This window comes from Aulonocara stuartgranti (genome assembly GCF_965226115.1).
Source record: "Aulonocara stuartgranti genome assembly, chromosome: 18".
Lineage (NCBI taxonomy): Eukaryota > Metazoa > Chordata > Actinopteri > Cichliformes > Cichlidae > Aulonocara > Aulonocara stuartgranti.
This window is the reverse complement of record NC_138954.1, coordinates 15,997,303-16,023,170: the sequence shown is the minus strand read 5'-3', so window position 1 is coordinate 16,023,170 and position 25,868 is coordinate 15,997,303. Positions and strand designations below refer to the sequence as shown.

The window sequence follows — 25,868 nt, the reverse complement described above, 5'->3', positions numbered from 1 at the left end:
GCCATTTCCCATCATCAGTAGGCTCCAATGTGACATTTTATAGCTAGAAAGAATGACATATACGTTGGTAAATTAGATATGATTAATGCGTTGGTGAAGTGATGTTTTTATAGCAGATTTAATATTACTTTGTTTGTCATTTATTTTTTATTATCAGAAAGCTCCATCTGGTCAGATGGAAAAACAGACAAATGTGGGAGAGTGGATTTGCACAAAAGGAAATGGCTTTTAATGGACAGATGCAAGGTTATCAATGGCTACATCCTAATGCAATTAAGAGGATGTATGTTGTATCACAAGACAACTGATCAGTTTTATTCTCAAAATGATCAACAATATATATATATATATATATATATATATATATATATATATATATTTAAACGTGGCCCTAATACTCCCCAGAGCTTGGACATCAACATCATTGAAGCAGTGTGAGATCGTCTTGAGAGTGAATGGAACAAAAGGCAGCCAGTCTTCAGTTCCTATTTCCCTAAAAAAAAGGGTAACCCAAGACATTTGCACAGCACTATAGCTAATGCCGTCACCCCGAGTGCAACTAACAAGCATGTTGGTGGTTGTGTGGTGGAGAAAAATGATAAAAATGAAACCAGACTCGTTAAACAGTGAACGGAATAATATACAGTAGTACAGTACACATCTTAGTCTGGACAGTATACATTACACTTAGTTCAAGGGGGTGTTATTTGAGGTAATGAGTGTAACAAGAACATGCTGTAACAAGCTGCTTGTCGAAGTAATGTCACCCTGCACTGCTGACAAAAGTACTGAGGGTGAACCAAAACAAAAGACTCAAAGACGCTAAGAGGCCTGCAAAGGGAGACTGCAGTGTGTGATCGTATAATTGAAGCACACGCCTTTGACAAGCACAATGACACAGATTACGGCAACTGTAAGCAGCAGTTTCAAAAAAGAACAAACAAACTACTTGTTTAACTTCAGTTTTATTTACATTATATGCTTTCCAGACCTTGAATGGTGAAAGGAATTCATTCATTGCTTATAATGGTAGTATAGTGCAGACGGTCTTCCCTTGTATTTAGAATGAGCGGTTTAGTTTCATTCGTTGTCACGGTAATTATCACAGGAAAAAGTAAACATTGATAAGATTTTTAAACTAGACATATATTTAAATTAACCTAGTGTCTAATTACACATTCACAGCGACAACAGACTGTTATAACATTACAGAATTACATTGTATGTATCATTTACAGATAATACAGGCTTAGAGGAGAATAGAGGTATATACAATAGATGTGGATCGGTAGTGTTTTCTGTTTAAAGGTCCAAGAACTTGTTGCAAATTTACATTTTTCAGCAATATATTGATATTGATGGAAGATTTTCCCTCGATGTTATGCAAAGCAGCATTATTGGGACATGCAACACTAAAAGGGATACGTGATACACAGAACCTGAGAAAGACAGAGACGGTTATAAAAGGAAATAATGGCAGTCGATTATCAAAGAGAGACCCAACATGCAGCTTGTTTTAAATGAGTTACTGCAGAATGAATGTACAATATATTCTCTTTTCATTTCGGGATGTCTTGTTCTGTACTGCAGATGTGGAGGGTATATACTGCTGCCTGTCTACCCTGAAATCATCTGCTTATTTTTCACCTGCCAACTTCACAGGGAGCGCACGACGTGCACTTGAGATTCCTGCCAGCTCCCACTCAGGTGACATGACTGATCAGTATGAATCACTGGGGCATTAAAATCGATGGGCTCCATCATTGGGTTCCCACTGGTAATATTTTAAATTGGGGTTAACTGGCTACATTTTTTTTCTGTCATGTGCCGATTAGGCTTATATACTAACACCTATTTGCCAGTATTCAGAGGACATCTGTCTTTCAAAATGTTGTGCAGCTGAGAGAATTAAAGCCAAATGCAAAGGCCACAGCTGAAAAATATGCATTCACAGGGAGAGCATTTACTCGTGCTATGGCCAATTAAATGTTTTGACCATTTCCAACAGAGAAGGGCAAATTTAGGATTGATAAGATGCAATTTAGCAAAAAGTTCAAGTTTTCTCATGTAGAAATGTGCACAGCCACATGTTATCTACTTTCTCTAAAACAAACAATTGTGTTCTTTTTAATACCAAAGTGAAAACTTTAAAGATGTCTTGTTTTAAGTGGCCATTGCTGTACTTCCCAAGAATTGGTGGCCATCAAATGCAACTAAATTAATTTTGAGACTACACACAAGTCCTTGTTGATGTGCGTTTTTCATGGTTCTCAAACTGCATGTGAACAGTAAAAAGGTGTACGGTGTTTTTCTCAGGACACTGAGCCTATGTGCATCTCCTTAAGCGTCAGGACTACAGGAGTCTTTTCATGCGACAGGTGTGCTTCTCTATGTGCATGGTGGCCCGGTCTGTGGAGCTCGTCAGGACATCCAGGGCTTCATCCTGGCGTTCCAGCTCAGTTTCAGCCTCCAAGGCAAGGTTCTTTAGCTGCATGAGCATCTGAAAGCACACCCACACACCACAGCACAATAAAAAGACACAACGTTTTGTGTTAATAAGAAGTAAGGCACATTAAAACAACACCACATATGGAGAGACATAGACATTGGTCCTTTCTAACGCTTAAACCATCTGATTTAAGCGTTAGAAAGGCTTGCTGTTAATTGTGCGCTGATCAGAAAGGAACAATGGAATTCACCACAATAATAGCTGTTATTCATTTTGCAGATGAAACTTGATGACACACAGAGGGGGAAGTCTTGGCTTGATTCTTGGGATCGGTGATATCATACTGGGTTTTTTCCCTCACTTTCAGTGACTTTAAGGGATATCACAACTACATGACCATGATCCAGCAACTACATATGCTGTAGTTGATGGAACAGTTTTAATATATTGTGATGTGCCAAGCAAAGCCTAATAAACACTCACCTCAAACCCTACCACTATGGTTACTTAACTGGTAGTATTTTATGCTACATGATCTGCCTCACGCACGCACGCACGCACACACACGCATGCACGCACGCACGCACACACACACACACACACACACACATTATGTCATTATGTTCTCTGGCTGGTTTATGTGGACATTTCAGCTGAGCACAAAAACAGCTCGAGTTAGCAGTTTGAAAAACAGATAATATGTCAATACACACCAAGGAACAACGATATTCATTCACTCAGGTCTGTGACTTTACAATTTAAACTGAGAGGACATGACTGAATCACACCTTGCAGTTAACATTCACAAGAGCTTCGGTGTGTCATAGAAAAACAGTAAAAATGAACACTTCTTGCCGCTGTTTATATAATGGCTAGGGGACTTAAGTCATGTAGAAACCCTTCAAATCAAACATTTAGGCTAGAGCTAAAAGAAAAAATATATTAGCAAAAAAAAGTCTGAGTGTCTTGTGTATTAGGTGCGGTAACTTTGGGACTGTGCATTAGCAGCACACTCAATTTCATATTCTTACAGCATATTTTTAGCAAGTGGGAATTTCCAACCACAAACAATAATAAAACATACAAATGCTGACACCAAAAAGACTATTTGGCACGGCACTTAGGGCAGGACATGAAACTGAGTACAAGTTATCAGTACCAGTTGGCCCACAGTGATTCTAATCTTGACATGGATTACAGTAAGAGCAGGGTGTGTACAAAAGCATAGCATTAAGGCAAAACTGGCACGCTTTGAAATGTAACCCATTATCAGCCGCAGATAACATGCCATTTAAAGCACAATAGGCTAGCCAGTGATTGGCCTGGTGCTATTATTGCTATGGTGTGCTTGTTTCTTTTTTATATTATTATCCATCCATCAATCTTCTTCTGCTTATCATGAAGAAGGTTGGAGGCAGAGGAGGGGGCTGGAGCCTATCTGTCATGGGGTGAGAGGTCAGGTCAGCAGTTTACTGCAGAGCGAGACAACCGTTCACGCTCATATTCACCTCTACGTACATTTAAGAATCACCAATTGACCGAACATGCAGAGCAGTGGTTAGCACTGTTGCCTCACAGTAAGAAATTCCTGGGTTTCATTCCACTGGCTCGCTGGGGCCTTTCTGTGTGGAGGTTGCAGGTTTTCCCTGTGTACATTAGTTCTTGCCAGGAATGTTGTTAGGTCCTCAGAGATATTATGTTATATACTACTATAAGGCTGCAAGCAAATCTTAAATGGACTGGTTCTTATATAGTGTTGCTTTAATCTACTGGAGCACTCAAAGCGCTTTATACAACTTGCCTCATTCACCCATTCAAACACATTCATATAAGCACTTTTTTCTATCCCTCTATCTATAAAATTCACACTCCAATAAATGCATCCGAGAGCAACTTAGGGTCTTGCCCAAAGATACTTTGGCAAAGTGACCAAACAGCCAACCTTTAGATTAGTAGATGACCTACTCTACCTCCTGAGCTACAGCATGAAGCTATTTGTTAACCCCAACACAGTATTTGTCTATGGTGTCACTGCTGCTGTTGACAAGACATTTGTATGTTGTTGCTTCAGTTTTTGATTTGAGGAGTTGAGGGCGGTAATGATGTCATGAAAAACTTTGAGTTAATATGTTTATGTGTTAATATGTAATGCAAAGCCATCTTTGTCTGCTACATATTTCAATACTGGCACATTTGCACCATTATTAACTGTATTTGCTTGGTTTCTTCTCACTTGTAAATGTTAATATAGTTTTTTTCCTTTACATATAGTAGAGCCTTGTAGACTGAAGTCACTCATTAACTTTGATCATTTAAACATTATATGATAAAACAAAGAGCAACTTTCTGAAAGTTTTACATGAAAAATCCTAGTCTAAGCAACCTGTAATAGTGATTCACACACACATTATAAAAAAATTAAAAAATAAAACTTGCCCAAATCACGGGTCTGAATTTGCGTCACTGTGTAGGTCTTGCCACCACAGACCGTGTCTGTAACAGCATTCAGCGCTGTGAGGTTCTGAATGGAAAGACATTGTAGGTTCTGACCAAATAACTAACCGTGTTTCTTTTCCTCTCTTAAAACCAGGATGGACATTGGTTTGTGGTCTCACCAAATAACATTTTAAACATACAGGATGAAAAATAAAATAAAAAATCATTATGGTGAATTGTGGTTTGGACTGGAAACATCAAAATACGTGTTGCTGAGACTCTGGGATTATTTACAATAGCAGCTACCCCTATTTGAATCAATCCGTTCCCGGAGCACACACGGCTTTTCATTTGTGTTACTTGTCTTGTGAATACAAATATGAAACATTTTAAGGCCACGGTAGTGTAGTCATAAATTTGGGAGTCCAGCTTTTCTCACCTGTTTGAGTTCCTGGGCCTCAGCCTGACTGACAGATGGCTGGAAGACATGCACCTGCAACTGGGACAGCTCTCCAGCGGGGACCTCCAGTGGGAGCTCTGTCTCTTGGCACGTCTGCAGTAAACCTGACTCCATGGGTGGAGATGGTGAAAAAGTGCAGAGTACATATGTTGTTTATGAGGAAACCAGACAGTAAACTCAGAGTACAGCAACTGAGGCAATCAGGGTGAAGTGACTCATCAAAATACATTTCTGTCAAGGAGACACCAATAACCATGATGAAATGTTTTTACATGTGGCTGCACACTTATAAATACACAGAGGTGGAAATGCAGACCTTTACTGCCACTTAGTGGTCAAATCTATACCAGGCATGGAAACCACTGTGGAATAAGAGTGTCTTTATTTATTTTTTGATGTGTTCCTTACCTTCAGTCCAGCTTTTCCCTTCTGTGTCACGTGGCGATGAAACTGGAGTTGTCTTAAAATCTGTGTATTCGCTTGTGAACTCTATCTTCTTTTTGTACTGCATCTCTAACACGGACAAAGCCTCTGGCATCTTGGCGGACAGGAGCCTGTAACATATGTCTGGCTTCCCGATGAAACGCTGCCTGACGGTAATCTCATAGGGGCTGTGCACCCTGATTTCATCAATTTCATTTCGCTCAAATCTGTGAAGGAGCTGGCAGTTTGTGTTTCGCACCTCCAGCGAGGACACTAGCACCGACAAACATCCTGGCTTCAAGTCCGATTCTCCACCTTTGGACAGCACTGCTGGGATGCTTGTGATTAACTTATTTCTGCTGGAGCCCCTGGCTGCTGAAGAAGAAGCAGTAGCTGCAGTTCTCGCAGCATCATCGGCCTTTGCATCCTGCTGGGTCTTCCAGGGGAGTTTACCAAAAGGCCACCAGGAAGGAGACTCCAGCTCTGACAGAAGTCTGTAATACAGAGGCAGGAGGAACTGATGTTAGTCATAAATTAGGCCTTGTTATAGTTAGCCAAGCAATATAAACAAGACATGTGCAAAACTTCAATAACTAAAAATATCTTAAGATACTTGTCAGCCACGCCCAAGTCAGAGTCAATCTTCTCCAGGCCCTGCATCATATTGTCAAACTGCTCTCCCTGATGGCCAAGGACTCTGCCAGTGTCCTCCAATCTTTTCTGGGCCCCTGCCACCAGGCTGATCAGCTCTCTTCCCTTCGAAGGCTGAGCCTCAGCCCGCTGGGCTTCTGAGCTGGGAGAGAGAAGCCGCTCTCTCCAGAAATGCTCTAACACATTATAAACCACCACCCTGTTGGGCTTAAGGGAACCAAACCAATGTTTCACGTTGCCTTCTTCAAGTACTGTGAGAGTGCTGAAGATGAAACTAGATGACTCCATCTTGATCTCCACGATCCTCGAGAGACGGAAGCTTGCAAGACTCTCCTTGCTCTGGTTGGAGACGAAGCACACCGTGGTTCTGGTGAGAGAGAGGGTTCCGTTTTCCCACCGTTTCTCACTGTTGATGTAATAGGAGCCTGGCCAGCTGTGGATGGGAACGTCCCGGCTCATTGTGATGGAAGGAGATAAGACAGGTTCACCTGTCAGGGGGACAAATAGGTATCAGTTTAACATGCACATAGGTACTGCTGCAGGTTAAGATGAAATTACATCAGAAGCACTTTGTACTGAGTGATCTACGAGTCGTGATGAAGAACATACTTTCTTTTGAGTGTAATCCAGACAGCAAGATGAGCTCAGTCGAGGCGTTCACACTGGCAGCTTCAGCTCTCTAGCCAGCTGACCGCATTACGCGTGCGTCATTATAATGTTATAACCCTTTTAACGTGTTTTATATCCTCTCGGTGCAATTAAACCCACACCACATTAATCGTCAACACCGGGCTGGGCATTACGTTACCTCGTAGTCCTCTCAGTAACTCGGCTGTTTGTTGCGGAAGTGACGTCACGCTCGAGCACGGCCGTATTTACCGTCCGACTTGGGGGGGGAAAAAAACTTGCTGTCAAAAAAAAGAAGCACTATTGCGAAAATGTCTGGCGAAAAATAATGAAAGCGGCGGCGGTTTCGGCGCTTTCCAAGCGATACGAAAAACATAACGTTAATATAAATGTATTAAATATATTTATGTATGTGACGTGACAAAATATAAATAGCAACGGTTTTATATGTGCGTCGTTCAGGAGTCCCAACATGCGCTAATGTGTAGCGGCTTGTCATAGTGGAAAATTGCGTTTTTCTTAGCTTAGTATCTTTTTCTAGCTTAACCAGATTTTCAAATGTGGCAGAAACGTGAGAATACGTACGCGGTGTAATGGCGAGTTAATCTTCCAGTTAGCTTTTCCCCCTCACAGTTCCCCCGCTGTCCAAACCCTGACAGCTGAGCTTGCTAAATAGCTAGCCGAGGGCTTGTTTACCATCATGGACAGGGAGGCGTACCGTAACTGCAGCAGCCTGGTCAAAATACCAAGGCAGTCATATGAACAGTTTTGGTCTTCGCATTTTGTAGATTACATTGACAAGGAGCTTAGCTATTCCAAGTTTTTCAAGAAATATCTGCTCCCCAATCACCCTTGTATGTTTTCAAGGAGATTCACAGAGGAGTGGAAGTGTAGGAAACAGTGGGTGACTGAGGATGGGAAACCTAATTTCCAGAAATTGCTGCAAGAGTTTGGTAAAACAAACATGCATTACTGTGTAAATGTCTGCAAAGATAATCTGTGATAATTCTTAATAACTGTTACTGTTTCAATCACAGATGAGACTCCAGTCCCTGTTGCAAACTGCAATGCGAAGGAGTACAATGCCAACCCCAAACAAGTCATGCCTTTTAAAGAATTTATACACTACTGGAGGGAATACATCTTGAATGGACACTCATCACCCAAAGGATGCCTCTATCTTAAAGACTGGCACATGTCAAGGTATCACAGTAATATTAATCCAAAGAAAAATGTTTACACCATTGTATGAAAAATATGTAACTATCCTTTGTAAATTTCTCCACAGGGACTTTCCAGAACATAATGTTTACACCACACCAGTGTTCTTTACTTCTGACTGGCTCAATGAATACTGGGACACCCTCGAAGTGGATGACTACCGATTTGTCTACATGGGACCTAAAGGGTCATGGTATGAAAACATTATTTCAAAAAAACCAAACAAAACATAAGCTTATATAAAATGTTTCATGATCTGACCCAGTGCACTTCCTTGTTACCAGGACACCATTCCACTCTGATGTGTTCCGTTCATACAGTTGGTCTGCAAACATCTGTGGCAGGAAGAAGTGGCTCTTGTATCCTCCAGGTCAGGAGGAGTTTTTACGAGACACTCACGGCAACCTCCCTTATGATGTTACGTCAGCTGAACTTCGAGACAGAGGCCTTTTTCCACACGCTGAAGAAGCCTGCCAACCTCTTGAAATCATTCAGGAGGCAGGAGAAATCATTTTTGTGCCTAGTGGTTGGCATCATCAAGTTTATAACCTGGTAAGAGCTGTAGAGGGATATCTACTGGTGATCTAGAGGAAAATGGTCTGCCAAGTATTATAAAAGACAAGTTGCATTTCTTACTATGAGAAGTGTTCTGTTAGACTGAATGTAAACACCAGCCACAATGTTAGGTACACGTGTTCAGCTGCTCGTTAACACAATTATCTAACTCAGTGCATTAAGGCATGTAGACATGGTCAAAATGACCTGCTGAAGTTCATATTGAGTATCAGAATTAGGGAAAAAGGCCATTTAAGTGGTTTTGAATGTGATTGTTTGTGCCATACCGGCTGGTCTTAGTATTTTAGAAACTTTTCCCAGCTTAGAGAATGCTCTGAAAAACAGAAAATATCCAGTGAGCGACAGTTCTCGATGAGGTAGCAGCAATTCAATTAACCACTCGTTAGAAACAAGTTTTGCAAGAATAGCACTTCTGAACTTAAAACATGTCAGACAAGGCTACAGCAACAGAACACCATGCCTGGCTACTCCTTTGAGCTAAGAACCCTCAAAGCGGCCCGTGTGCGCAAAAGAAAACGTCACACACAACGCGCTCTGTTCAGACCCAGACCAAACAGTATTGTTTGACTGATGGCCCTTAATATAAAGACTTGTTTCGGACTTTACGTTTCCCAATTTTGCTTTAAGTTATGAAGTTATTTTGTTGTTTGCATATGGCCTAATAATTATCCTTATTGCTGTTTTAGAGAGGAGCGGTGCTTCAAAGGATAGTTGCAGATTGCTGTCAGAATCTGCAGATTATGCAGTACAAATAAAATGTTCACGTTTCTCCACCGTTGTCTTCCCAACAGTTTCACTGGATGGCCAGGAAGCGTTCTTGGGCGCTTCTCTGGCGCTGACAATTGGTGTCTGTCTTGTATCAGTGACGTAAAAGACGGATTTAATGCGACATGACCATTCAAACAGCAGTCGCTTTCTAAAACATCAGATATGTATTGGATTCAGTACCACATACGAAAATATTGGATTTGTGCTGTTCACACAGTCATACCATGATCGGATATGGGTCGCATAGGGTCAAAAAGTCAGATTTGATGCGCTTTCGCGTGCAGTGTGAACATACCCTAATAGTCTAATGGACTGGATTACTTACTACGTACTAGATGACAAGAGCCCTAATAATGTTTTTTCAAATTAGGTTTTAAACAAAATTCATGTTTTGTTTAACATTACACACATTTACAGACACACTCATGTTTCAATACAGCAGCTCTGGTTTATCTCCTCCAGTCAACATATCTTTCATAAATTTAAACCTTGTGTATATTTTTTGGTAGAAATATGGCTTTTTGCAGGAAATGATGACATCACAGTTACTCTAAGTTGTATAACACTGCGTTTTATTTATCACCAGTTTGACATATTAAAACATTCTGTTTCATACAGGAGGACACCATCTCTATTAATCATAACTGGCTAAATGGCTGCAACATTGACATCATGTGGCAGTTTCTTCAGACTGAACTGTCATCTGTTCAAAAAGAGATAAATGAGTGGAGAAACACGATGGACTCGTGGCATCAGCACTGCCAGGTACAATGCATGGAAATTTTCAGTCATGTCATTTAAATGTGCTTCTGCTCTGATCATAATAGCAATTGCTTGGTGCGTTTCATTTTAGGTAATTATGAAGGCTTGCTCCGGTATCAATTATGGAGAATTTGCCTCATTTTTGAAAATCATTGCCAACAACAGAATGGCTTTCCTTAACGCTTGTTCCTCTGGGGATTCCTCCGATTACTCACGTCATCTCTCAGAGATTCTCACCACGTTGGGACCTTACCACGCGGCCTTTGACCTACAAAGAGTAGCTCATATAATCGAATGCCTCCTGTGCAATGAAGACTTTAAGCGACTCGATCACTCAACATTGACTCTGCAGCCAGAAACAATGTTACAGCAAATTCGTAACACCATACAGTCCACAAGAGGGCAGCATCTCCTTTATCAGGAGTAATGTGTTCGGCCTCTCACCATTGTTATCGACTGGAAATAGCTTGAATGAAAAGTGCCCGTTTGCAAAAGTGCAAAAAAAAAAAAAGGATGATACATCTGTTACTGCATCTTTGGGTTGAGTTGAACTGGAATCTCAAATATTGTTTGTGAATGTCTTGCATTTGTTTTTGCACTGACAGATTAAACACATTAAATATCTGAGTTTTCTCTTTTAAATATTTATTGAATAATCACCAACACTATTTGTGTCCAGTATGAACAGAGCTGTGATAAATCTATGATAGTTCAGTGGTAAATAATACTTAAGCAAAAAATCAAAAACACACAAACTTGGGCTTTATTGCAAAAAAATAAAATAAAAAATACCCAAACATGGACCAGTGCCACACAGCTGTTAAGCAATGACAGTGTAACATACTGTACTTGAGGGTTATGTCCATGAGAAGTCTGTCAGATGTGATGCATGTCATTTTTAGGGAGCTTTAAAACATTCCCTTCAGTTACATTTCGCATCTTCAGGCCACCAGTCTGGCACGGAGGCTTCGAGTGTCACTGTAGTGTCGTCAGAAGATCTGAGCGTCAACACCTCTTTGGCGTGCGCCATGCGGATCAGACTTAGGCCCAGTTCTCCTGTCCCTGCTCTGTGCTTCCCAGCTGGCTTGCCTGACTGGGTTAACAGTGCCGTTCCTTCCTCGAGGTGTTCCACTGGAGATGACAAGCGTACTGGCATCAGGCGTTTTCGAATCACACCAGTGTGATGAGTCCTGGCTGTGAGTTCCTGGCCAATGTAACAGCCCTTGCTAAAGCTGATACCCTGCATGTAGACAAGATTGGACTCTAGTGGTAATGCAACCCCAGGAGGAAGGTCTTTGACTCCCTCAGGTAGACCTAGACAACAAAAACAGCAAAGGACACAAACATGCGTCATAAAATAAGAGTACTTTTTCAGACAAATAAATGCTTCTCAGAACCACCCCCTCCTCCTTTTGTCTGTGCTTGTCTGTCTCTTTGTTAGCAGTCTAGCATCCACAGCTTTCAAGATATCATGTTTAAATTTTGTGTGATGGTAGATTCCAATGCCACCTCGAGCCGATTTTAACTTTGGTGAGAATACAGTAAAGGTCACACCAAAACTAAAAATCAGCAAAAACTTCATATTACCCACAATTTTTTTATAGATCATTGTCAAACTTCGCAACAATATTCCAGGTCTTGGGGGACACTGAGGTTGGCTAAGCATTTGACCTCGACCTTCATTTCTCATAGCCCAAGGTCAAAGTTGACCTAGAAAAGAAATTGGAAATAAAAAACCCCATAGAGTATAACATATCATATGAAAGTGCATGGAGAGAGCTGCACGATACTTTTTTTCAATACAACACCCTATGACCTCACAACAAAAATCACACACTGCATGAATTTATCTTCATCTCAGGATCTAGCTAGCAGGTTTTTTTTTCCTGGAGCCTATCCCAGCTACGGTAGGGCGAGAGGCAATAACTAAGTAAGTAAAATGTCTTTATATAGCGCTTCTTAAAACAGGAAGTTTTTTCAAAGTGCTTCACATGGGAATAAAAGCATATCAAACAAAACAATAAACACTATAAATAGGGTATAATAGCATATCCAATAAAACAGTTTGCTACACGTGGCAGATCTGTCGCAAGCCTAACACAGAGAGACACAACTATTAACACTCATGGGCAATTTAGAATGGCCAATTAAACTAAACCCACTAACTGCATGTCTGGACTGTGGGAGGAAGCTGGAGTACCCAGAGAGAACCCAGGCAAACACGGGGAGAACAAAACTCCACACAGAAAGGCCCTGGCCAGGTGGTGGAATTGAACTCAGGACGTTCTTGCTGTGAGGCTAATCACCATGCCACCGTGCTGCCCATACGGGTAAATCTTATTTTTGTCCTTATCTGGCTAAAGATAATAGAGCATATTGTATTAAAAGCAACCTGTCCTCCCACTGTTATAAAAACACCCCCCCCCTCTCCCAAAAAAAAAAAAAAAAAAAATTCAGAGCTTTAGTAAAGCCCTTGCCCTTCGGAATAAGTTGCTCTCTCTCTCCGGGTGTTCTTGTTTGTCTTTGTTCAAAGCTGGTGTCATACCTATGGCATAGCGATGTCTGTGATAGTCTTCAGTGTCTCCTTTCTGACAGGACGCAATGACTTTGAGAGGATCAACATCACTCTGTAGCACAAATCTCCAGCCCATTTGCTGAGTTCTTGGATCAGCCTCCCATGCCAGAGCTTTATCAGGGGAAGAAAGCTCAGGCTTACTGAACTCTTGACCTGGCTTGTTTTGCTGGGACAGCACAGCCCACACAGAGAGCTCTGAACAAGGGCTAATGTTGACTTTTCTGCGGAGGTTGTATACTTTCAAGTGTTTCAAGATGGAGTCCTTAATTGTGTTGTCACACTCCAGGAAAACACCGTATCCTCCTTCTGTTTCTTTTAATCTGAAAGCAAATATAACTGGATGAGTGACTCAGAAGAATGCAAAACAACATGAAAGCAAACACACGCAGATGTTTTCACTTATTTTGGTTGGGTGACCTTTGGTGGAACTTTGATGGAGCATCTGTGGTCACCCACTGTGTCTTACAGATAGGAGGGCTAATAATTCTCTCCTTATGAGAATGTAATTTTTAACAGGATTTGCTGTAACATCAAATACTGTCAAACAGAGCAAGGAGTTTTTAAACACAGCTTTACAAAGTACTACAAAGACTAGTAAAAATGCTGTTTAGATATCAAGATGAGTTATGAGTAGTGAGAACTGCAACAACTGCAACTTTTCAAAACTGGGGATATTTACAACCAGGTGTACAAGAATATCATCTTAAATAGTTTAAGGTATAGAAAACGTGGTTCACCCAACAATGTACATCAAAACTAAAAGAACATTGATCATGTGTCAGTCACTAAAAATTTGAGATGCTAATATTGCAAAATGTCTTTTTGCAGTTTATTAGAGAAGTTATATTCTATAATTTAGATGTACTCAAGTACAGCATACATGACAAACGCTTTTTAATATAGAATTTTAAAAATGGTTTCTACTTCAACCATCAACATTAGTCGTTTTTGCTTTTTAAAGTTTTATTAACATTATTTTTAGTAACAGTAAAAAATAGGCAATTGATAAAGAAGAGCTGTTGTTGTTCCCGTGCTGAATTTTACAGCTTATTAAATAAGGGTTTGTCAGCCTGAGCTCGTTTTCTGTCATACAATTTGGTTTTTTCCGGGGTTTAAAAAATAGAAGGAAAAAGAAAATAAGCTTATGTCGGCCAGTGTGACGCCTCGGGGAAAAAAAACGCCTTTACGTAAGCAGTAAGCAGACACACCCTCTTGATAACGCGTTTACTGAATACACTTATAAGCGTTTGAACAGTGCTCTAAGTTTGCTCTTACCTGTACAATATGATGTCATATAGTGTCCTTCCTTGCACGTTTAGCATGTGTGCGTATAAAGCTCTGCGTTCAGGCTCATCCAGCACCGCCATGTCATTGGTTATAATACCTTGGAGAAACGCGCTCGTGTCTTGTCCCTGAATTTTCAGCAGGCTCCTGTGCGGAAGGTAATAGCACACAAATTGCCCCTGGGAGTGTTTAGGATTACCGGTGTCCTGGCTGTACCTCCTGACACGGATCCCAGCTGGAGCTAACACACTTGAGAGAAGGGTTACACACAAACCTCCGGGTTTTTTCCTGGCGTAAACACCGAGCCCGGAGGCGGACGCCAGCACTCCCCGAGCAAAGCACAAAACCCCCATGATGTACAGTGGCACGGGAGTGTACTGAGTCGTAAAAAGACTGCCTACTCCACTAAAAACGACAGTGGACAGCTAAATACCAAGGATATCACAGCGTACTCTGCACAAACAGCTCCATTTTGAAATCCCACAATGCATTGCTCGATAGCACGTGTGTGTCAGTGAGCGATATTTGTTCCCGTCGTTTTCTCGTGAGGTATGGGACGCTTATTGATAGAATAAAAGCTCTCCTACTATCTCTTTATAAATAGTTATCAGATTGTAAAACATAAAAACGACACACAGAACAGCAAAGCAGCAAAAATCAAAGTTATTAAAGTTGCTTGTTTGCGAGTTTTTTGCATATTCCTCAGTAATGATATCATTTTCAAATTTTGAGTGATAGGTAGACAACAAGAACAGCTCGAGCTGATTTAATTTTGTCAAACGTCTCACCAAATGTAAAAATAATCAGTAAAAACTTTGTATTACACACATTTTTTTTTATTACAATCTTCAAACTTCACAAAGGCCTTGAGGGACATGAGTACCTAGGTTGGCTAAATATATGACAGATAGTGCTCAAGGTCAAAATCGACTTTGAAAATAAAATGTAAAGAAACCATATTGAGTAATATAGCATATGAAAGGGCATGGAGAGAGCTGTACAACCCTCTGTAGAATGACACCATAACAGGCTGATACCAGTTTGTAATAAAAACATCAAAGTTTTAGTCTAGGCCAGGGGTGTTGAACTCCAGGCCTCGAGGGCCGGTGTCCTGCAGGTTTTAGATCTCACTCTGGGTCAACACACCTGAATCAAGTGATCAGTTCATTACCAGCCTCTGGAGAACTTCAAGACATGTTGAGGAGGTAATTTAGCCATTTAAATCACCTGTGTTGGATCAAGGACACATCTAAAAACCTGCAGGACACCGGCCCTCGAGGCCTGGAGTTCGACACCTGTGGTCTAGGCCTTGGCCTTCAGGGGGAGTAACGCTCTGTGAATGTTCTCGTTTTAATACTATCGTGGTGCTGTGAATCTGTAAGTCAGCGGAGTAGCCAGCTCCCACATTGTGATGTTGATCTTTCATTAGCTGTGATTTTATAAGACAACAGATTAAAATAATTAAATGTAGGGCAACTAATATTATTTGGGCAAATGGAATGAGAGATAGTCTGAAAATTTCCTATATGTACCTTAATAGATGCATATGCACAGTCTGTAGAGCTTAAGGTTTGGCATTGATTACATAAAAAGGAGAAATAGCCTTTATTTTATTTGAATGCAGTTTGCCCAGATTAATATGAGCACAAATAGAAATGAAACTATGTCAGTAAGTAAGTGAATATACTCATTTATTTACTTAAGTAAGAATATCTAAAAGCTAAACAAACAAACAAAAAAGGTATCTCTTCAGCTTAGGTTTAAAAAGGTTCAGAGTCGATGCTTGTCTGAGGTCACTTGGGAGAAATTCCAAAGTCCTGGTGCAATGACAGCAAAGGTATGACCCCATTTTAAGATAAGGCTCAACCAGCAGATGGTCAGAAGTGATTGAGAAGGACCTGCAGTAACATCCTAACTTTCTTCAATGCTCTAATTTTTAGTCAGACTTCAATAAAAAAAACAACTTTAAAGCGTTTGCACTTTTAGAAACACTTTCTTTATTAGCACAGAGTGACAAAAGCAGAGTGCTGCTGTAAAGACAGAAATCTGAGGTTTCAAACAAGTTTATCTTTGTTTCATAAATAAAATACTTGAACAGTCTTTTAAGGTTTGAGGCACTTTGTTGTATGAAAACAGCGAAGGCAGGATTAACCATTATTATGAAAGCAATTATAGAAACAGAAAAAAGGTAATAATCTCATTTAACATGCCAAGACTTAGGAGCTTATTGAATAGCTAAGGACAGGATTTGTACTATAGCCTATGTCTATGCTGTATGTTCCCAGCTGCAAAGCATGCATCATCTGCTTCAGATTGCATAAAATCAGTATTTAGTCTATTTTCTATTTACTTACCTCTTTCTGTTCAAATGTGACACTGCAAGGCTTTGGGACACATTGATTGGTGATGACACTAAAAAGATTTAAAGCTTTCAGTGTCAAACAGTTATATGTATATAATTTTACATTTAATTTTCTTGAGGGGACACTCATCCATACTACATCCAGAAATACTTCTAATTTTAAACATGCATCTTTCTAATAATAATAACATTCATCATTCTTCAGAATGAGCCATTGTGCATGTGTACAGTGTCTTAGACTGCATTTTCAGGTTTAGATCCACTTGTGTCCTTTCAAAGTAAAATTTCTTCAAATCAGTCATGGTAATTCGCTTGAAGCAGTCTGTTTATGCTTTGACATTTTAATTGGAAGTAGATGAATAAACTGAGCAAGCATTTGTTAGCCTATAACCAAAATCTATTGCAAGAACAATATGACACGCTACAGTAACAAAGAAGATTTATGATACTGGAGTTAATAATTCCTTCGTGTTTATTTTCTATTCCCCCAAATTGTCTTCCTACTTTGTACTTCTTTAAAATAGTGAGACTGAAATTTCACTTGTTATCGTCCAAAGTTGTATCTCACACAAACACATCCTCCACCTGGGTCACTTTGAAATTCTGGGGACTTGATAGTTTTCACTGTTATCTACTAAAGGAAATTTATCACTAGATCCAGACAGAAGTCTTCCCATTTTTTACAATGGATGCAGCCTTCTCTGTGGCTGACTTGGGTCTTGCTCCTTGTTTCTCTTGGACTGTATTAACTCGATTCTGCTCAGCCATAGTGCCTCCCGACACAGGACTACTGGTTCTGGAGGTTTGTTGGTTGTTTTTGGTTTGGTAGGTTTGAAAAGCCATATCAAGCTGCTCTTGTGCAACCCGTAGATGCCGGTGCAGACTTGCAAGATCAGAGGGGATATTCTCATCTGGGCTGGTGCACTGCTGCTCCTGGGCCACATTGGCCATATTCTGCTCATGTGTGATGAGGCTGTTGGGGATCCTGCTAGGCTTTTCTGTCTTCATCACAAGATTGTACCCTGGAGGGGACGCTGGGATGTTACGGGAGAATGGGTAGCCGTATGACATCCGCTGGCCACGGTTCCTCTTCATGCGAAGAGTATCCCGAAAAGTGCCAATCCCCAAGTGAAGCATCTCACAGACATTTAGCACGAGACAAAGACAGCTTACCACATACATAATTAGGAGGAAGATTGTTTTTTCTGTGGGCCTGGAGATGAAACAGTCCACTCTGTGTGGGCAGGGCACCCTGTTGCATACATACGAAGGATTAACTCGAAAACCATAAAGGAGGTACTGTCCAGCAAGGAAAGCAATTTCAAAAATAGCTCTTGACATGAGTTGGAGGACATAGATTCTCATCAGGCCTTCTTGCATTATTTTTCTGCGGCCATCGTATTTTGGTGGGTCTTTGCTAGTACTGCTTACTGGTTCAGGTTTGGCCTCCTGCACCTCCAGTGTATCCTCATAGATCATTGGCTCCGCATCGTCATCTTCCTCCTCCTCTAAGACTTCCTGCAGATGGTGGCTCTCTCTCCATCTCAAGTGAGGAGGTGGCTTTTTGCGAAGTCTTTGCTGCTTCCTGCGCTCCTCCTCTGAACTTCGGGCAATCTTGTGGATGGCATAACCCATGTACATGACAGAGGGAGTGGAGATCATGATGATCTGGAAGACCCAGAAGCGAACATGCGAGAGGGGAGCGAATGCGTCATAGCATACGTTGTCACAGCCTGGTTGCTTGGTGTTGCAGGTGAACTTGGTCTGCTCGTCCGAGTAGATGGACTCACCTCCGACTGCTGTGAGCACAATGCGAAAGATGATGAGCACAGTCAGCCACACTTTCCCCACGAAGGTGGAGTGGTTGTGGATCTCTTCCAGGAGGCGAGTGAGAAAGCTCCAGCTCATGTTGCTCTAAGAAGCTTTTCAACTAGAATCTGTTAAAAAGAAAATAAGATAAGTAATAATTAAATGTAAGTAAGGAACTATTCAAGAGATGTTTTGGACTGATGATGTGAACATTTTACATTTTAGCAAACTGTCATTTAGAACTGTAATGAACTCGAGTCTTTGACTAATCAACCCATTGTATTCATTGTGTGGTGTTCTCTAACTAAAATGGTTTTAAGTGACAATTAAATTAATTTTTTTTTACTCTGTATAAAGATACAATTACCAAAAATATACCAAAATATTATTAAAAATACCCCGCAGCTTTTTAGATCCCAGGAAGACGATGACAAGAAAACAAACCCAGAAGTAATTTACAGTCCCTGAACAGCAAAGCATCTGAGTTTCCTTAAACTTAAGACCAAATTATAGTCTTAAAATATTTTCTGTTAGTGAAGTTTTTGCTGAAAAGTGTGGCGTCATTTTTCAAGAGAAAGGCAATTATTGCAAATTAATTTTAATTTTATAATGAAGGTGTTTCACTGATTTTGTTGCTATCTCAGACTTAAACAGTCACTTTGCAAGCATACTTGCCGAAACATACAGTGTGGACCTGTGACCAGCTCACTTGGCTACTTCTTTTTGTAAAGGCTATTTCTCTTTTCAAGTGATTGCACAGCCACAAATAAACAAAGGCTTGTGTTGATGCATAGGGTAAAGTCATTAGGACATCCTGGAATAGTTTTTGACATGGTTGAAATAGTACAAAATAGCTCAGGGAAGATTAAAAGACAAAAAGAAAGCATTCCATCAGCCAAACAAACAAACGCGCCATCAATCATTTGATTAGACAGAACAAAACCGATTGCTACAAGAAAAGAACTCGAGCCAGTTCGGAAACCAAAGAGCGCCTCTTCAGAAACATACTGCAAGCTTTGTTTTAAAACTCCACGCCAATGATCCTACACAGAAATGAGATCTCACAGTGTCATACTCTTCTCATAGCCTGCATCACAACTGACTCAGTGAGGCAACTGTAATGGAGGGAAACAGCGTAGTACTTCTGTCCCTTCATTCATGGTTCACGGTGATCTCATGAATGCAACACTGCATTCCCTGGCGTGTGATGTGCCATCTCTGCTGCCATCTGAGAGAACAGGAGAGGCTTGTTGCTCTGCCACGAGGCCTCCCCTGCAGATCCAGCACTGCTGACGCTGGGGAGGGCTACGGCGTCATGGAGGCAGATGGCACCTATGGTGGGCAGTTCACTTCTGCCCCAGGATGGCATGACAGAAGGGCTGTTTCATGTAGGATGCAATGAATTTGCTGTGTAGCTTAACATCAACCTTATTCGTATAACAACTCCTATACATTTACACTCGCTGCTGATGTGTTTTGAAAACCGTTTTAGAAAATTTTATATAAGTTTTGTGCAGTTTTGTTTGTATTGCAGAGCTGCAGCAATTTCAGCCCAATGAGCCCCTTGAGCTTTAAATGTCTGTAGAACCTGATAGATTTTCTTAGGTTATTTTTTAGGATTAATATAAATTGGCCTACATTAGTAGTAGAGTAACTATTCTTATTAATTACATGTAAAAATTAAGGTTGGATATTTAATTTAATTTAATTTAATGCTGTAATATTTTTCCAAATCATTAAAAAGAGGAAGAGCTGCCATGTTTTTTGTCAAATGTCCCAGAATCTGTTTATTGTGTAAATAACAGGGAGGTATTTAGTGAAGCAGTTAGAGGTAGTTATATAGGACATTACACAAAATATTTAAAATGTGTGGTTTATGCATCTTGACAATAATGTTTTACATAAAACCATATTATGAATGGGAACTCTGGCTAAATTAGAGTAGTATCGTAAAATATTTTTAGTGACGAGCTTCCTCTTGGATTGGGACATATTTTTTGCACTGTACAATATAAAACAACTGCTACACATTTTTCCATTTAGTTGCTTTGCATATGTCAGAGTGTTTGATATTTGAAAGACTGCTGCAGTAGTGTCAAAATGTCTTTCAGCAAGGTTTTTTTTTTCTGAAACACGTCCACGCAAACACATCCATGCTGCCATGATGCAAGTCTGTAGTTGAAAAAATACTAAAATATCTAGTTGGTTTAGACTAGAGAAGAAAGTCGGCTAGAAACAACTCACCTGGAAAAGTTGCACATGTTTCCCCCATCCTGAAGGTCTCCTTTGCCCTCTCTAGATATCCCCTCCACAGTCTGATCCATGGAATACCACTTCCATCCTAATGTCCTGGCCTTCTCCGTCTTACTGATCACTTCCAGAATCACAAAAAAATAAGAAAAATGACTAAACCTGTTGAACTGGAATTTCTTTTCATCCCGTTTTTCCACTCTGTTAAGAAGTGAAGTCTCGCCGCTGTGAATGCCTCACATTCTAGTCTGTGTCTGGTTTCTATTACACCAGCCTCCTGCCCAAGAAGGAAGTATAAAAAAAACAGAGAGGCAGAGAAGAAAAAATCCTCCTCTGGCAACTGACCCTCATCCAAGGGTTCAGACTTGAGGATATGGTACTGCAGATTGAAACGAACACCCAGCTGAGGGAGGACGTTAATCTCAACACAGTCAACCTCCCCCCAATGCTCGTGTGCAACATTTGTAACACAGATGATGGAAGTATCGCTCTCTCTCTCTTTCTCTACTTTTTCTCACTTTGTCATCGTCTTTATCACGTTCTGTTTCCGACAACATACAATAAGCACCTCAGCTTCTAGCACCTTTATATTTTAATGACTGATAAACACTTTTAGTTCTCTCAAAAGATCATTTAAGACATCACTACATTTTCCTCTATCCCACTCTTTCTGTCACATACAAGCATATCAACAAAAAATAAATGCAGACAGGCAACCTCTCTATTATCAATTACATAACAGTTTACAGTGGGTGACGGTCATGAAAAAACAACTTTGGGGAGGCCAGTAAGTGTAAGGACAGCAGTGTCACTGAGATATAAGCCACCTTGCCTCAATACAGATCCGCTAGAATGTAACCAGCAGGTATGCTCAGTTATATCAAGTGTCATAATATTTAGATCTTCTGTCCAGGCAGATGGCCAGATAGAAGCAGTGGACAGGTCGCAGTCATTGCTGCGGCTACACGTCTTTTCCCAACTTGGTGTTTATACTTAAAGCTTTCACCTTGGTCTGTGAAGTGCAGCGGCATACATTGTTACTAAAGAGACGTAATGGCCTTTATTTTATCATGATAAAAAGACTTGTGCTATATGAACAGAAATCTCACACACATACACGTGCATTACATTAATTGCTTCAGAAATGAAACACCAAAATACAGATGATGAAGTGATTCATGGAAGATTAGAAGTAAGAATTCTTCCATCAAGTTTTGGAAGAGATTTAAACTCGACTACTTTTAATAGAAGACAGATAAACTGGTTAGTGTCTGGCTTGCATTAATGAAATGTGCCTGGTCATTGTCACGTTGGCCATATTATTATAAAGTTACTTTCACCAGATCCCCAATAACTCTTTAATTATGATCTGTGTACAGCTATAAAGCAGAGAATAACGTTCAACAACATCAGCAAGTCCACCATCAATCAAATCACAGTTTCAACTCAGAAATGATGCAAAATTCTTGATCTCCAGTGTCTTTAAACACTGTTGCAATATTATGAACGCAGGAAGCCAACAAAAATAAATGCCCAGATTAAAACAATAGCAGTAAAAAAGAAGTCTGCATTAAAATCTCATTCTTTTTGAGTCATTTGTGGTCTTAATAAATCTTTGAGTGCTAGCCATCTGGGCCTGTAGGAGCCTTCCTCCAGAGGCCTCGCCTTCAAGGCTCGCCTCTCCATTTGACTGAGGAGATGCGGTGTAGCAAGCACCACTGGTGCAGCAGTGAGGAAAAGAAGATAGGGGATGCTTCTGGAATGGCTTGAGCATTTGGCGTTTGGACATGTGCTTTCCCTAAGGGACCATTAAGCACGTGCTTTTAAGTTGTAACACACTGCTCTCCCTCTAAAGTCCTTCCATCATCCAGAAGACGCAGATGGTCCAGTGAAGATAGCTAAGAAGTGAACATTTGTGTGACTTGAAATTGAAGTCAGTTAGAGTTTATGTTCCTCAACAGTTGTATAAATTGCTCACTGTTGATGTGAACTGCATTTATCACTCTGGTATCATAACATTCTGAGCAAAGGAAGCACTCAGAATATTAGAAGAGATTAATATGCAGATGTATTCAGTCAAGATTAGAACCATTATCTACTAAAACACCTTATGTAATCAAAAATATATGCCTGAGTATTACCTTTTTCATTTTATTTATAAATAACTGTTTGCAGGATTACTGGTTTTACAGCAGAAGATTAAGAAAAAATTGACATGATATGAAAATTGATAGTGGCAGTGACAAACAATAAAAACTCAGCTTTTGCGTGCATTTAAATGCATGAGATGCACAAAGTTACTGAATAAAAACAACCCATAGAGTCAACCCATTGGCTGTTTAGCTTTGGATACACAGTCATTGTGTCCTTGGACAAGTCAGACTGTTCTAGCTTTGGGAAACTGAAGTTCATGTTGATAAGTATTGATTGGACTGCCCTGAGCCAGGAAAATATTACAGTATTCCCCTGTAAGACATTGTTTGACTTTGCTGTTGTTACAAGGACTGGCCACATGTAACAGCCAAAAGAGGGTGTTTAATATTCATTAAGGTTATATTTATTGTTATATGTTAAACAGATCACTTAAAATAAAGAGAAAGACACTGGAATGTCTCATGAATTTACCAGATTAAAAAAAGGTTTTAAAAATACACTGAATTGAATACTCACTATATAAACCATTTCATAACCATTTTCATAGCCCCTGGTTCATGTATACTGTATACTTATACTTCATGCATCAGTATTCCAACCAAATAAATGTAAGTTTTGAGTCGCAGACGGTTACGTCTTAAGAGGTCACTGCAAGCTTTTAAGTTTTGTGGACTAGTGACTGCTGAATGATGCAGCATGGAGGAGCGAACATCTCAACAACTGTCCTTGGACGCCGCTGATGACATCACAACAGGTTTATCCGCATGTATTTACTGAACAAAGTTGATGCGAGTAGACTGGGGGCTGTGAAGGTCTGTGTTTATGTAACAGATCGAGCTCCACCATGTGACTTGGATGTGTCCCACCCTCTGGGAGAAAAGAGTGACACAAGACACCCGAGCAAAAACATGCAACTTGGCTCTTGGACTCCTCCTCTCTGATCCTCTGCTACCACTATCATTAAACTACTCTTACCAGGCTGTGAAGGGCTGTCCCACAGGCAGCCTGAGAGTGGTGGCAGTCCCATCGCATTTGTTCATTTTTCTCCCAGTTTCTCAGCTGAGCATCTCCTACCCCCGGGGTGAGTGCGTCCCGTGCCAGTTTCACTAAGGCTGGACTCCACTGAAGCGACTGCATGAAAAGCCTTGAGGAGGATGCCAACAACTTCCCTCAGACAGGGCTCTGCGTCCCCCACACATGAGCAAAGCAACTCGTATTGAGTGTGCATTACATTACGCTGACAAAGGAAGTGAAAGTTCATATTTGTTTAGTTTCAATATTAAAGTGTCGACTTGGTTATTATTTTTGAATGTGTTAAATGAACAGAGAAAATAAAACATTAAGAGTCCGATATGCAGGTAAAAGCTCTCGTCTTCATGCACGTCCATATTCACTTAAAGATAAATATGACAAATAGCATGCAACACTGCAGCAAATCTGGCAGTCACAGGGATTTTAAAGAGCTCTATTACTAACAGAGATAATATATCCACACTCCCATTGATCTATAGGGGGAAGATTAAAACATTATTATTATGTAAACTTCAGAGCTATATCAGGCCAGCCTTCATTGCCAGTTAAAAATTAACTCATTAGTAGTTGTCTCATTAGGTAGTTTACAATATTGAACTATTCTCACCTGTAGAACTGACTGTATGGCTGTGGTGAATGTGACACGGATGAATTATGCAATGTTTTTAGTTAAATCTTCTCAGATATGTAATTTGATTTGAGTTTAAATAAAAATATTTGCATGGAACCAGTTGTCTAGTTAAATTTGAAAGTGAGTAACACATCTTAACACAGAGTAATCTTTATTAACCAAAAGAGCTATAGAGCCCTATAGAAGAAAAAGCAGCTGAAAAGTTTGGAAAGCAGAAGAAAATTTGCCGTCTTAAACAAGAAAAGAAATGAAATCGTAGGTTATCCAGTTCACAATCCCTCACAGTTCACAGGTTAGTATCCATAAAATGACCTTGACCTTGACCTTTATCTCAGGCACAGTTTGGATGAAAACACACTGGGAGATTACTGAGTGCAGGTTTCACAAAAATCTGGCCAGTGCCCTGGGAGGAGCAGAGATTCTTGTGAAATATGACCTTGAACTTAACCTTGATTTGTGTAACAACTGATTAGGTGATCATGTGTGTTTATTCTGACCGATACTGTTGAGGAAGTATTGACAGATACCTCCTCCATGGGCATGAGCTCATAGGTCTGTTTGTAAGCTATAACCTAATACAGAGTTTCAGTGTTAAATTCTGAAAGATAACCGAATTTTAGAGAAATTTTAAAAGTTTTCAAAATGTTATAAAAAAATGGTAGCAACATAAAAACTGACTAATATTGTAAAATTCAACGTATAAACATAACGACATTCACTGTGTAACTTGACCACCGTTATTCATATGATGACTTTCTGATTAGGTTTTCCATCAGAGCAATACAATCCAACTCACAACTAGCCATCAAAAAGAAAGAATTGAAATAACAGTGCTTTGCTTGCAGAGCTGTGAGGCCTTGATCTTTGACGTTATCTTGTCTTAAATGTCTATGTCAGGGAATGAGCTGGGGCAAGCTCAAAGGAGCAGCAGACCTAGTCAGGGTTCATTTGCACTATCAGGGGTATGTTAAGGCAGCTCCTTCCTTCTTCTGGGCATCTTAGTGCCGTTGCCTTTCTCTAACTGAGTGAACTCCAGACACTGATAGCAACGCTGCAGGACATCCTCAGATAACAGCAAGATACTTTTTTAAAAAAATCTTTAATCTTCTAATGTTGTAAATTAATACAATCAGGATCATAACTCCACCTATGGTTACATTGTATAGTACTATAGTACTTAACACATATAACAATTAAAGTCTTAATCTTGTGATAAGAAAAGTTAATCTACTCCGGAGAATATTAACCTTCAAGGTCACTGTGATTGTTACCAAGTAAATATGCAACTATTCATGCAGCTATTCATTATACCACTGAATGCATGTTAAGTGTACAGTAGTATTCATATTTTTTTAGATTTGAACAACTACATGTGTTAAATCTTGTTCATTTTATCCT

The 25,868-nt window shown here is 40.1% G+C and overlaps 4 protein-coding genes across 7 annotated transcripts; 1 reads left to right on the top strand and 3 right to left on the bottom strand.

The window, feature by feature from the left end:
- Nucleotides 1-949: 949 nt before the first annotated feature.
- snap47 (synaptosome associated protein 47) lies at nt 950-7,725 on the bottom strand. 4 transcript variants are annotated; one of them, XM_082512732.1, is made up of 6 exons: nt 7,632-7,713; nt 7,228-7,327; nt 6,382-6,907; nt 5,754-6,262; nt 5,325-5,449; nt 950-2,500 (listed from the first exon to the last, which is right to left on the bottom strand). In XM_082512732.1, the coding sequence occupies exons 3-6, from the start codon at nt 6,876-6,878 to the stop codon at nt 2,354-2,356; spliced, it is 1,278 nt and encodes a 425-aa protein (XP_082368858.1). In that variant the 5' UTR covers nt 6,879-6,907; nt 7,228-7,327; nt 7,632-7,713; the 3' UTR covers nt 950-2,353. The 4 variants fall into 4 exon arrangements, with proteins under 4 accessions (XP_082368858.1, XP_082368857.1, XP_082368856.1 ...); XM_082512733.1 differs by having other exon boundaries at nt 2,389-2,500; nt 5,325-5,453; nt 7,029-7,327; nt 7,632-7,714; XM_082512731.1 differs by lacking the exon at nt 7,228-7,327 and having other exon boundaries at nt 7,632-7,725.
- An 11-nt stretch (nt 7,726-7,736) lies between these two features.
- On the top strand, nt 7,737-10,997 carry jmjd4 (jumonji domain containing 4). Its single transcript, XM_082512729.1, has 6 exons — nt 7,737-7,999; nt 8,084-8,249; nt 8,335-8,460; nt 8,552-8,819; nt 10,230-10,376; nt 10,465-10,997. Exons 1-6 carry the CDS (start codon nt 7,747-7,749, stop codon nt 10,798-10,800), a joined length of 1,296 nt encoding a protein of 431 aa, XP_082368855.1. The 5' UTR covers nt 7,737-7,746; the 3' UTR covers nt 10,801-10,997.
- A 4-nt stretch (nt 10,998-11,001) lies between these two features.
- iba57 (iron-sulfur cluster assembly factor IBA57) lies at nt 11,002-14,786 on the bottom strand. Its single transcript, XM_082512734.1, has 3 exons — nt 14,224-14,786; nt 12,919-13,268; nt 11,002-11,687 (listed from the first exon to the last, which is right to left on the bottom strand). Exons 1-3 carry the CDS (start codon nt 14,583-14,585, stop codon nt 11,296-11,298), a joined length of 1,104 nt encoding a protein of 367 aa, XP_082368860.1. The 5' UTR covers nt 14,586-14,786; the 3' UTR covers nt 11,002-11,295.
- Nucleotides 14,787-16,205: 1,419 nt separating this feature from the next.
- Nucleotides 16,206-21,302, bottom strand: gjc2 (gap junction protein gamma 2). Its single transcript, XM_082512357.1, has 2 exons — nt 20,648-21,302; nt 16,206-18,531 (listed from the first exon to the last, which is right to left on the bottom strand). The coding sequence occupies exon 2, from the start codon at nt 18,500-18,502 to the stop codon at nt 17,246-17,248; it is 1,257 nt and encodes a 418-aa protein (XP_082368483.1). The 5' UTR covers nt 18,503-18,531; nt 20,648-21,302; the 3' UTR covers nt 16,206-17,245.
- Nucleotides 21,303-25,868: the final 4,566 nt, after the last annotated feature.

Coding starts and splice junctions, on each gene's coding strand:
- iba57 (XM_082512734.1), bottom strand. CDS start 14,585: ATGGGGGTTTTGTGCTTTGCTCGGGGAGTGCTGGCGTCCGCCTCCGGG. Junction 13,269..14,223: donor TATGACATCATATTGTACAG/GTAAGAGCAAAC, acceptor ATTTGCTTTCAG/ATTAAAAGAAACAGAAGGAG. Junction 11,688..12,918: donor CAGACATCGCTATGCCATAG/GTATGACACCAG, acceptor TTTGTTGTCTAG/GTCTACCTGAGGGAGTCAAA.
- gjc2 (XM_082512357.1), bottom strand. CDS start 18,502: ATGAGCTGGAGCTTTCTCACTCGCCTCCTGGAAGAGATCCACAACCAC.
- snap47 (XM_082512731.1), bottom strand. CDS start 6,878: ATGAGCCGGGACGTTCCCATCCACAGCTGGCCAGGCTCCTATTACATC. Junction 6,263..6,381: donor GACTTGGGCGTGGCTGACAA/GTATCTTAAGAT, acceptor TCTGTATTACAG/ACTTCTGTCAGAGCTGGAGT. Junction 5,450..5,753: donor AGGGAAAAGCTGGACTGAAG/GTAAGGAACACA, acceptor CCATGGAGTCAG/GTTTACTGCAGACGTGCCAA.
- jmjd4 (XM_082512729.1), top strand. CDS start 7,747: ATGGACAGGGAGGCGTACCGTAACTGCAGCAGCCTGGTCAAAATACCA. Junction 8,000..8,083: donor GAAATTGCTGCAAGAGTTTG/GTAAAACAAACA, acceptor TTTCAATCACAG/ATGAGACTCCAGTCCCTGTT. Junction 8,461..8,551: donor ATGGGACCTAAAGGGTCATG/GTATGAAAACAT, acceptor CCTTGTTACCAG/GACACCATTCCACTCTGATG.